This window comes from Capra hircus, chromosome 7 (assembly GCF_001704415.2).
Source record: "Capra hircus breed San Clemente chromosome 7, ASM170441v1, whole genome shotgun sequence".
Taxonomy (NCBI): domain Eukaryota; kingdom Metazoa; phylum Chordata; class Mammalia; order Artiodactyla; family Bovidae; genus Capra; species Capra hircus.
The window spans coordinates 53,474,802-53,487,735 of record NC_030814.1 but is presented as its reverse complement, the minus strand read 5'-3'; the positions used below and the strand labels follow the sequence as shown (position 1 = coordinate 53,487,735).

Genomic DNA, 12,934 nt, shown 5'->3' with positions numbered 1-12,934 from the left:
CAGATCTGTGGTCTCAGAGAATTATTTTCCACTACTGAAATGGATTTTGTAAGGCTCAAATAAGCTCACACCCTGAGGAAGCCACATATTCAGATCTCTTCAGCTGTAGCATGCCTAGTCCAGACCTTCTTCAAAACGACGCACAAATTGTTTGACTTGCCCACATTGTTTCAGTGGCAACTATTTCACAGGCTTTTGAATTCTACCTCTCTCTGCTTCAGCCTCCCGATCAACACAGTAAGAATAATGATGGAACCAATAATGGGGCCTTGCCAGGAGAGTGGCTAAAATGACTAATTATTTTATCACGTAGTGAAAATGTATTTCACAAACTTTTAAAAAAAAAAAAACCACCTCTGTGCGGGTGCATAATGAAGGCCCTGCATCTCACAGCATTCGTATCACCCTACAGCACTCAGACGACTGGTCTAGAAAAGAAACTGTGCGTGACAACACTGTCATCTCCTGTATGACCTCCTGCGCCTCTCCCAGAAGAGTGGGATTTACAAGAACCACGTGGGAGTTCACTGAAAAGTCCCCTTGATTTTTGTTTGGAATTGGAGGGGTTTGTGGGGAGGGGGCGTTCAGAGGGTGGGAGTGGGGAGTGGGGGAGAACTGGTGATTGTTTTGTTTTGATTCGGAGAGATGGAGGCAAAAACTACAAAAGGTAGTTACACTCACTGCAGTACAAAGTATGCTTTCTCAATGGGGACAATACTGAAATAATTTGTTCATGGGAGTGAATAAAAAATATCTTACACTTATTAAATATCTAGCAAAGATATAATACAATACATACAGAGATCATTAGGATACCTATGGTAGTAACATTTCATGAAGTGAGAGACAACTAGGAAGAAAACGCCTGAAAAGGATTAGATGGGGCTGACAACAGAATGAAGACTGAGCAACGCTGGCGGAGGGATGCCTTCTCAGGGCTGAGGATCACCTGCAGAGCCATGCCTGCCCCAGGGAATACCCTTATCTCTGCTTCCTGTTCTGAGGATACCTGAGGTTGAACTTGACTGGCCGGGGTTACTTCCAGCTCTGTGTCACAGTTGCTGGCCATTCCCCTAGGCAGCAGAAATGTGTATGAAGACTTACAAGTGTCCCAGATTCCCACCAGCCCCTATTTTCCCTCAGACCTTCCTGTTTCCTCGGTGTTTTGAGTGTGCTTGCTTCCCTGGAGGCATATGTATTTGGCATGCAGCATACTGCCTGTCCGTGGCACTTTCTCAACACTTCCGGCCCATCCTCTGTTGGCCATCTTGGGCCAAAATTCTCCACCAGAAGAGACAGAAACAATGGCAGAGTCAAGAGACAGGTGAGCGCCCTCCAGAGTGAAGGAGGTACCAGCATGGCATGCTTGCTACTGTCATCGGCCAAGAGTGTAGTATAAAGAGCACTCACTTTCCTGAGAAAAACACAGTAATGGTGCAGACTACTGCTGTCATGGATGAAGACATATGGCAAAACCAATACAGTATTATAAAGTGAAATGAATAAATAAATAAATAGTTAAAAGAAATAAAACTTTTAAATAAATTAATTAAATAAAAAAAAGATAGACTGCTATCTCACAAAGAAACTTTCAAGCAGTTTCTTGACAAATTAAACCTAGAATTACCATATACTCTGGCAAAGAACTGAAAGCAGAGATTTGAACAAATATTCACTTGCCTTTGTTCACAGCAGCATTTGTGTCAGAAAGGCACCCCCCAATTTCAGATCTCAAGGTGGTGAAGGGAAGAGAGAAAAGATATCAAACAAGTGCCCAGAGGCAGAAAGAAAAAAAGAGACCTCATCTTGGGGGTGCATATCTAGTACTAGGTTTTAATTTATATACACAGAGATATATACTTCATGAGCACCTAGTTTTTCTCTTTCTGGAGGAAAAAGAAAAATCCCACCTTCACCGTTGTTACCATGTTTGTTAGCCTCAAGCTCTAGCCCACCCTCTTCCTTGAAGAAAGATAAATGCTATCTTTGTCTTACAGGAAACCACCAGAACAGAAAAACAAGAGGCCAACAGAATTGGTTAGAATCAGCCAAACCCAAGATGGCAGAAGACCAGCCCTCCAGTAGACCCCGAGCCTCATGATATGCTTGTGGTAACATCAGCATGCTCAACGACACACCTACTCGTGCCACGGCAGGGATTACCAGACCACAGAAGGAAGAAAAAGAAGTGACACCCCAGTTGCAGGAAGAAACTCACCCTTTCCCGAAAAACCAGTGCATGCGCTCCCTCTACCATTAACCCTGCCTTTAAAAATCTTGCTTTGATCATCCTCCACTCCCAGAAGTTGATTTGTGAACTAATTTCCCGCTTCTCCATTCTCTGGCCATCAAAGAGTTTGTGCTGTTTCAGTCTCAGCATCAGTTTTGTTATTGGCTGTGTGAATCCAAATGGAAAAAGACCCTTCACCACTGAGGCAGGGGATTTCCAACAAGCTAGGGTCCAACAGGGAGTCCATACAACCAATTTGCAAACACCACCACAAACCAGCCTCAGGAATAGTTATAAAGGGAAAATTAGTTACCTAAAACACTCTAATGATGACTTCTACAGAAGCCTTTTATGCTGGCTCAGCTGTGAAGGTTTATCAGGAAGACAGGCTGATATGGGAAAACATCACTACTTGGATAAAAGACATTTAACCATGAGTGGATCTTAGAACTGAAAAGCTAACTAATTAAACTAAGCCTCTTTTTAAAAGTCCAAAAAGGCAAAAGCCAGCAGGAAAAATACACTTTTACTTTTGGGCATAATGAGAGGGAATTCAGAGGAACCACTTGGTTCCTCACTTTAAAAATGTAAAGTCACTTGACTTCTAGATAACAGTCCAGAAGCCAGCTGTGCACCTCCCAATGCATTCTATTGCCTTTTCACTCATTTACGTACAGATGCACTGAGCACTGGCCAAGGTACCATGGTCAGGGAGGACTGGGTTTAAGGTGAATGAAGGAGTCGCTCTGCCAAGTGTCTAGTACTACTGTGAGCACTGCCATCAAATGGCAGAAGCCTTGGGAGTATTCACCCATTCTACCATCCCCTTCCCTGGGAAATGACTCTCCAACCATGATCCATGCAGTCATGACAGAGGATTAGCCATAGTTACCCAACCTGGCTTCGACCCTCCTGGCCATGCATGACCCATAGAAGGTCAATGACAGTCTCTTCCAGAGAATCTGGAAATGAAGAAATAAGCAGATAGCCTTTCTATCAAGCCAGAAATCTACATAAGAGGTACACTTGGACTGTGGAGGCCCATGTTACCCTATACAGCCGATGAAGCAGAGAAAGCCAGACTACAAAGGAACAGAATCAAACAGATGCACAGACTTAAGGGCAAGAGCTAAAGAAGGAATATCACCTGGTTCCTGGCAGCTCTCAGTTCCAGTGCAGACCATTCTGAACGCTGCCAGCCTCACCACCCTTGTTGCTCTGTATTGAGCTAGCCTAACATAAGTTTCTATTATTCAAAACCAAGGGGCTCTAATAAATACACAGGGAATAGAACAAAACACAATTCATCTAATACACAACACAGTGCTGAGCAGGCCATGTTCTGCTCCGTTCATCTCAACACATTTTGTATAGTAAGTGGCAAGGGGTAAGACTTGTTGATACAAGATGGAAATTTGCGTCCCAGTCAGGCAGTGCACTGGTAAACAATCTGCTTGCCAATGAAGGAGATGCATGAGACACAGGTTCGATCCCTGTGTTGGGAAGATCCCCTTGAGGAGGAAATGGCAACCTGCTAGAGAATTTCTGCCTGGAAAATTCCATGGACAGAGGAGCCTGGTGGGCCACCGTCCATGGCGTCTCAAAGAGTTGGACATGACTGGTCAACTGAGCATAGCACACTCCACCCTTTGCTAGTTCTGTGATCTTGAGTAAGTTCATTCAACCCACACTCAACACAGTTTCTGCCACAAAACAGGTGCTCAATGTATATATGCTGCTGATGCTGCTGCTAAGTCGCTTCAGTCGTGTCCGACTCTGTGCGACCCCATAGATGGCAGCCCACCGGGCTCCCCCATCCCTGGGATTCTCCAGGCAAGAATACTGGAGTGGGTTGCCATTTCCTTCTCCAATGCGTGAAAGTGAAAAGTGAAAGTGAAGTCGCTCAGTTGTGTCCGACTCTTAGCGACCCCATGGACTCCAGCCCACCAGGCTCCTCCATCCATTGGATTTTCCAGGCAAGAGTACTGGACTGGGGTGCCATTGCCTTCTCCGAATGTATATACATACATATACATATATATGTATATATGCAAAAGTAAGGAACATGGGCAAGCAGCCACCTACACGCTAGGTGCACTTACCTCTTCAAAATAATTCTCATCAATAAAGTGGGGATAATAATGTCTACTTTATGTGTCTCACAGGATTACAGTATATGCAATCACTCTATCAGTCAGTTTAGTTGCTCAGTTGCATCCAACTCTTTGGGACCCCATGGACTGCAGCATGTCAGGCTTCCCAGTCCATCACCAACTCCCGAGGCCTGCTCAAATTCATGTCCATCAAGTTGGTGATACCATCCAACCACCACATCCTCTGTTATCCCCTTCTCCTCCTGCCTTCAGTCTTTCCCAGCATCAGGGTCTTTTCCAATCAGTCAGTTCTTTGCATCAGGTGGCCAAAGTATTGGAGTTTCACCTTCAGCATCAGTACTTCCAATGAATATTCAGGACTGATTTCCTGTAGGACTGACTGGTTGGATTTCCTTGCTGTCCAAGGGGCTCTCAAGAGTCTTCTTCAACACCACAATTCAAAAGCATCAATTCTTCGGAGTTCAGCTTTCTTTATAGTCCAACTCTCACATCTGTACATGACTACTGGAAAAACCATAGCTTTGACTATATGGAACTTTGCTGGCAAAGTAATGTCTCTGCTTTTTAATATGCTGTCTAAGTTAGTCTTAGCTTTTCTTCCAAGGAGCAAGCATCTTTTAATTTCATGGCTGCAGTCACCATTAACAGTGATTTTGGAGCCAAGAAAAACTAAGTCTGTCACTGTTTTCCGATCTATTTGCCATGAAGTGATGGGACGAGATGTCATGATCTTTATTTTCTGAATGTTGAGTTTTAAGCCAACGTTTTCACTCTCCTCACTGTATGATTAGGTTTTTAATAGGCTCAGAATGATGGGTGGGTCAAATAGAGACTCACGTAGAATAACCAAACAGTATTTATTTATCTAAAGCAAGGGCTGGTAAACTATAGCCCACAGGACAAATCCAGTCATGACCTGTGCTTGCATGGTCCACAAAAGTAAGAATTGTTTTTATAAATGAACATTTGCAACCAATTTCATTGTAGGGAACATTAATTTTTAACCTCAACTCAGGTAAACAGCAAATTTGCCAGCAAATTTGGAAAACTCAGCAATGTTCCCAGAACTAGAAAAGGTCAGTTTTCATTCCAATTCCAAAGTAAGGCAATGCCAAAGAATGCTCAAACTACCACACAATTGCACTCATCTCACACACCAGTAAAGTAATGCTCAAAATTCTCCAAGCCAGGCTTCAGCAATACATGAACCGTGAACTTCCTGATGTTCAAGCTGGTTTTAGAAAAGGCAGAGAAACCAAAGATCAAATTGCCAACATCCCCTGGGTCATGGAAAAAGCAAGAGAGTTCCAGAAAAACATCTATTTCTGCTTTATTGACTATGCCAAAGGCTTTGACTGTGTGGATCACAATAAACTGTGGAAAATTCTGAAAGAGATGGGAATACCAGACCACCTAACCTAACCTCTTGAGAAATCTGTATGCAGGTCAGGAAGCAACAGTGAGAACTGGACATGGAACAACAGACTGGTTCTAAACAGGAAAAGGAGTACGTCAAGGCTGTATATTGTCACCCTGCTTATTTAACTTACATGCAAAGTACATCACGAGAAACGTTGGACTAGAAGAAACACAAGCTGGAATCAAGATTGCTGGAAGAAATATCAATAACCTCAGATATGCAGATGACACCACCCTTATGGCAGAAAGTGAAGAGGAGCTAAAAAACCTCTTGATGAAAGTGAAAGAGGAGAGTGAAAAAGTTGGCTTAAAGCTCAACATTCAGAAAACAAAGATCATGTCATCCGGTCCCATCACTTCATGGGAAATCGATGGGGAAACAGTGGAAACAGTGTCAGATTTTATTTTGGGGGGCTCCAAAATCACTGCAGATGGTGATTGCAGCCATGAAATTAAAAGACGCTTACTCCTTGGAAGAAAAGTTATAACCAACCTAGAGAGCATATTCAAAAGCAGAGACATTACTTTGCCGACTAAGGTCCATCTAGTCAAGGCTATGATTTTTCCTGTGGTCATGTATGGATGTGAGAGTTGGACTGTGAAGAAGGATAAGCACCGAAGAATTGATGCTTTTGAACTGTGGTGTTGGAGAAGACTCTTGAGAGTCTCTTGGACAGCAAGGAGATCCAACCAGTCCATTCTAAAGGAGATCAGCCCTGGGATTTCTTTGGAAGGAATGATGCTAAAGCTGAAGCTCCAGTAGTTTGCCACCTCATGCGAAGAGTTGACTCACTGGAAAAGACTCTGATGCTGGGAGGGATTGGGGGCAGGAGGAGAAGGGGACAACAGAGGATGAGATGGCTGGATGGCATCACGGACTCGATGGACATGAGTCTGAGTGAACTCCGGGAGATGGTGATGAACAGGGAGGCCTGGCGTGCTGCGATTCATGGGGTCGCAAAGAGTCAGACAGGACTGAGTGACTGAACTGAACTGAACAGGTAAACAGACTGGATCCAAATAGGGAAAGAAGTATGTCAAGGCTGTATATTGTCACCCTGCTTATTTAACTTATATGCAGAGTGAGTGAGTTCCTCAGTCATGCCTGACTATTTGCAACCCTAGGACTATAGGCTGCCAGGGTCCTCTGTCCATGGAATTCTCTAGGCACGTTCACTGGAGTGGGTTGCCATTTCCTTCTCCATATATGCAGAGTACACTGTGCAAAATGCCAGGTTGGGTAAAACACAAACTGGAATCAATATTGCTGGGAGAAATATCAATAACCTCAGATATGCAGATGACACCACCCTTATGGCAGAAAGCAAAGAAGAACTAGAGAGACCCTTGATGAAAGCAAAAGAGGAGAGTAAAAAATTGGTCCCATCATTTCATGGGAAATAGATGCAGTAACAGTGGAAACAGTGTCAGACTTTATTTTGGGGGACTCCAAAATCACTGCAGATGGTGATTGCAGCCATGAAATTAAAAGACACTTGCTCTTTGGAAGAAAAGCTAAGACAAACCTAGACAGCATATTAAAAAGCAGAGACATTACTTTGCCTACAAAGGTCTGTCTAGCTAAAGTTATGGTTTTCCAGTAGTCATGTACAGATGTGAGAGTTGGACGATAAAGAAAGCTATAACTCCGAAGAATTGATGCTTTTGAATTGTGGTTTTGAAGAAGACTCTTGAGAGTCCCTTGGATAGCAAGAAGATCCAACCAGTCGATCCTAAAGGAAATCAGTCTTGAATATTCATTGGAAGAACTGATGCTGAAGCTGAAACTCCAATACTTTGGCCACTTGAAGCGAAGAACTGATTCATTGGAAAAGACCCTGATGCTGGGAAAGACTGAAGGCAGGAGGAGAAGGGGATAACAGAGGATGTGATGGTTGGATGGCATCACCAACTCGATAGACATGAGTTTGAGTAAGCTCCGGGAGCTGGTGTTGGACAGGGAAGCTGGCATGCTGCAATCCATGGGGTTGCAAAGAGTCAGACACAACTGAGCGACTGAACTGAACGGGTAAATATTATCTCTCCCAAAAAATAGTTCCATTTTTTTAAGAATTATATGCTTAGTAGACTTGTATTACAAAAACTATACTCAATTACCATCATTATATTTTAATGTTTTCAATTAAAAATATGTGCAAATTTATTTCTCTTGTTACAAAGCACCTACACAGTATTTTGATGTTGCCTCATGGCCCATAAAGTCTTAACATGTTGACTATCTGGCTCTTTACAGAAATGAATTAGGAAAAGGTGACCCACTCTAGTCTTCTTGCCTGGAAAATTCCATGGCCAGAGGAGCTTGGCAGGCTACAGTGCATAGGGTCCCATAGAGTTGGACAGGACTCGGCACACATGCACTTTACAGAAAAAGTCTGCCACTTCTAATCTAAACACTGTCCAAGAAGTCAACTCAGCCAGAGACACGGCAACAAAGTTATTTTTCTCATCAGCACTATTATTCTTAGAGAGCAATTTTGGAGAACATGGAGCTGTTTACAAATGCATTATTTTGCAGTATAGCAGGAAAAATCTGCCATAATGTCTGCCAAAATGCCATAATGTCATAATAATCACAACAGCCCTTCCAGAAGCTCAACTACCTGCTTCAAGCCCAGGCTTAAAAAGGCAGGGCCAGTCTGGCCATGTGCTCACCAGGGTCAGGAACACATCATTAATCTCAACAGTATGTCTGTGTAGTATACAGTACAGTACCAAATACTCATTCATCACCCTCAGCCTCTCAGACTAACACGTTGTGGTCCAGGTTCATTACTGAACCTGGATCTGCAAAACAAAAACAAGGTTCATTACCCAGAAATTCTCTGGGGTCATAATGATAGATCTGTAGACCAGCCATTAAGTCTGCCCCAAAAACAAAACTAGGCAACATGCGTCAGACCTGAGCAAACCCTGGAAATAAGTAATTATGTCCATCATCATAATTAATAATAATAATGACAATTAAACAATTTTTAATATAATAAGGGCTTCAGATGGCAGAGACCCTTGCAATGCAGGAGACCCAGGTTCAATCCCTGGGTCAGGAAGATTCCCTGGAGGAGGGAATAGCTACCCACCCCAATATCCCTGCCTGGAAAATTTCATGGACAGAGGAGCCTGGTGGGCTAAATAATAATAAAGCAATTCTAAACTATTTACACCTGCAGTAGGCATGTAAAGGTGCATGAGAAACGGACTTTCCTAGGCAAGAAAATAGGATATAGCAATCTTAGCTGTAATGCTATACAGAACAGGTGAAAAACACAATAGTTCAGGACTTCCCTGGTGGGCCAGTGGTTAAGACTTTGCCTTCCAATGCAGGGGGTGTGGATTCGATCCCCGGCTGGGGAATGAGATCCCACATGCAGCAGGGTGTGGCCAAAAATTAAAATATAAATAAATATATGAATACAACATTGTAAATCAACCAAGAAAATTAAAAACAGAATTGTTCTACTTAAAACAGGGTAACACAGGACCACAGATCTCCAAGGTGGCCTCTGAACACCATTCATGGACACCTAAACTCACACAGGTATAGGGCTTGAAAACCATAATAAAAGATAATCAGGAGCTCCAGAGGTACATCTTCTTCATCCACAACATCAGGACAAGAATAACAGCTATTTCCAAAATTTGCAAGCATTAAGTGAATTAATGATTAAATATTCTTTTTAGTGAGTAGCACATGGTAAGCACCCCATAAATATTAGGTATTATTTTCTTTTTTACTAAACAGTTGTCATCATATTATATATACTGTAAACATAATTATTCACTTTGATTTATTTCTCTTCATTAGACTGTAAGTATTCCCATATTATTACATATTCTTCATTGGCATATTTTTAATTTAATGAGACACAAATGGCACTTTAGTTTCACTTTGATTTGGATTCGTGTAATAATTAGTGAGGGTAATTATCTTTGTATATATTTATTTATTAACTATATTTTTTCTTGTTATGTCTGTTCAGGAATCTTGTTCAAGAACCCAATGGGAAACTGTATAATTTCTTAAAATTAATATTGATTAAGAGTGAAAGGAAGCTTACCTTCTGGACACCCTGTCTTAAAAATGCACTAGCAAAAGACTCCAAAACGCAGTTGAGAAAACCAGCCCCTGTGATTGAAATCCTGCCTTTCTGAATGAACTCTGTCCTGCAAAAAACAAAAATATAAACCCTTGGTGTCATTTCTATATTTGAGTATTTAAATTACAGGCATTTCCAACAGCATAATTATCATTTATAATCAACACAAAATAATATCCATAGTAATTCAATAATTGCCTATTAGGACAAAAGATCTTATTAAAAAGAGACTTACAGTTTATATAACATAAGCAATGTATTATACTCAAATTAAAAACTATTCATTTCAAATCGCTAAGAAAGTATATCTTTAAAGTCTTCACTATGCACACACAAAAAAAACTGTCACTATGTGAGGTAATGGATGTGTTAACTAACCTTATTGTGATTATTTTGTAATATATACATATTTCAAATCATTACACCATACATTTTAAACTTACACAATATTACATGCCAATTGCATCTCAATAAAGTTGGAAAGAAGAGAAAATAAATGGGTACATTATTCTGATTATAAAACCTATATAAAACATAAGTTTTATTTATACCTAACAAATCAAACAATGCTTACTCCTTGGAAGAAAAGTTATGACCAACCTAGATAGCATATTCAAAAGCAGAGACATTACTTTGCCAATTAAGGTCCATCTAGTCAAGGCTATGGTTTCTCCTGTGGTCATGTATGGATGTAAGAGTTGGACTGTGAAGAAGGATGAGCACCGAAGAATTCATGCGTTTGAACTGTGGTGTTGGAGAAGACTCTTGAGAGTCCCTTGGACTGCAAGGAGATCCAACCAGTCCATTCTGAAGGAGATCAGCCCTGGGATTTCTTTGGAAGGAATGATGCTAAAGCTGAAACTCCAGTACTTTGGCCACCTCATGTGAAGAGTTGACTCACTGGAAAAGACTCTGATGCTGGGAGGGATTGGGGTCAGGAGGAGAAGGGGACAACAGAAGATGAGATGGCTGGATGGCATCACTGACTCGATGGACGTGAGTCTGAGTGAACTCCGGGAGTTGGTGATGGACAGGGAGACCTGGCGTGCAGTGATACATGGGGTCGCAAAGAGCTGGACACGACTGAGCGACTGAACTGAACTAAACTGAACAAATCATATCTGACAGGACAGTCAAAAAGCTTTAAGAATCTCTATTACAATAAATTTGACTGATTCTAAGTAAATATATCATGGAATGTGAAGTCAAGTGGGCCTTAGGAAGCATCACTATGAACAAAGCTAGTGGAGGTGATGGAATTCCAATTGAGCTATTTCAAATCCTAAAAGATGCTGCTGTGAAAGTGCTGCACTCAAAATGCCAGAAAATTTGGAAAACTCAGCAGTGTTCACAGAACTGGAAAAGGTCAGTTTTCATTCCAATCCCAAAGAAAGGCAATGCCAAAGAATGCTCAAACTATCACACAATTGTACTCATCTCACATGCTAACAAAGTAATGCTCAAAACTCTCCAAGCCAGGCTTCAGCAATACATGAACCATGAACTTCCAGATGTTCAATCTGGATTTAGAAAAGGCAGAGGAACCAGAGATCAAATTGCCAACATCTGTTGAATCATCGAAAAAGCAAGAGAGTTTCAGAAAAACATTTACCTCTGTTTTATTGACTAGGCCAAAGGCTTTGACTGTGTGGATCACAATAAACTGTGGAAAATTCTGAGAGAGATGGGAATACCAGACCACCTGACCTGCCTCCTGAGAAATCTGTATGCAGGTCAAGAAGCAACGGTTAGAATAGGACATGGAAAAACAGACTGGTTCTAAATTGGGAAAGGAGTACATTAAGGCTGTATATTTATTTAACTTCTATGCAGAGTACATCATGTGAAATGCTGAGCTGGATGAAGCACAAGCTGGAATCAAGATTGCCAGGAGAAATATCAATAACCTCAGATATGCAAATGATACCACTCTTATGGCAGAAAGCGAAGAAAAGCTAAAAAGCCCCTTGATGAAAGTGAAAGAGGAGAGTGAAAAAGTTGGCTTAGAACTCAACATTCAGAAAACTAAGATCATGGCATCCAGTCCCAACACTTCATGGCAAATAGATGGGGAAACAGTGGCAACAGTGTCAGACTTTATTTTGAGGGGCTCCAAAATCACTGCAGATAGTGACTGCAGCCATGAAATTAAAAGACTGGCTCCTTGGGAGAAAAGTTGTAACTAACCTAGACAGCTTATTCAAAAGCAGAGACATTACTTTGCCAACAAAGGTCCATTTAGTCAAGGCTATGGTTTTTCCAGTGGTCATGTATGGATGTGAGAGTTGGACTATAAAGAAAGCTGAGCTCCGAAGAATTGATGCTTTTGAATTGTGGTGTTGGAGAAGACTCTTGAGAGTCCTTTGGACTGCAAGGAGACCCAACCAGTCCATCCTAAAGGAAATCAGTCCTAAATATTCATTGGAATGACTGATGCTGAAGGTGAAACTCCAATAGTTTGGCCACCTGATGCAAATAACTGACTCATTGTAAAAGACCCTGATGCTGGGAAAGATTGAAGGCGGGAGGACAAAGGGACGACAGACGATGAGATTGTCGGAAGGCATCACTGACTCAATGGACGTGAGTCTGAGTAAACTCCAGGAGTTGGTGATGGACAGGAGAGGCCTGGTGTGCTGCAGTTCATGGGGTCACAAAGAGTCTAACACAACTGAGCAACTAAACTGAACTGACTGAAGTAAATATATATACATATCCTCATCCCATGCTACAAAATGTCTTGCAAAAATTAAGTCTGAGACAATTATTAGCTTGAGTAGATCACTTAGATTCTCTTAACTCAGTATCCTCCCCATATAAACTGGAAATAATTATAGCATCTTACATTTACAACCAGTGCCAGAAATAAACACATACATACAACAGGAACATGAACAGCTCCTGACACATAGTAAAGAACTTATTAAATGTTAGGCAGCCACCATTCCTAACAGACAGAAATAGGAAAAGAGCCTGGAATGACTTATTTAATCTTTGATTAGAAAAGGAGGTGAGGGACTTCCCTGGAGGTCAGCAGCTAACATTCTGTGCTCCCA

General features: G+C 41.6%; 1 protein-coding gene across 1 annotated transcript in view; it reads right to left on the bottom strand.

Annotated features, from left to right (window-relative positions):
* PRELID2 (PRELI domain containing 2) overlaps positions 1-12,934 on the bottom strand; it is an 84,223-nt gene that overhangs the window by 31,682 nt on the left and 39,607 nt on the right. Inside the window, exon 5 of the mRNA XM_005683091.3 lies at positions 9,840-9,945. Within this exon, the coding sequence (XP_005683148.1) occupies positions 9,840-9,945 (106 nt within the window). The remainder of the gene's footprint in view (positions 1-9,839; positions 9,946-12,934) is intronic.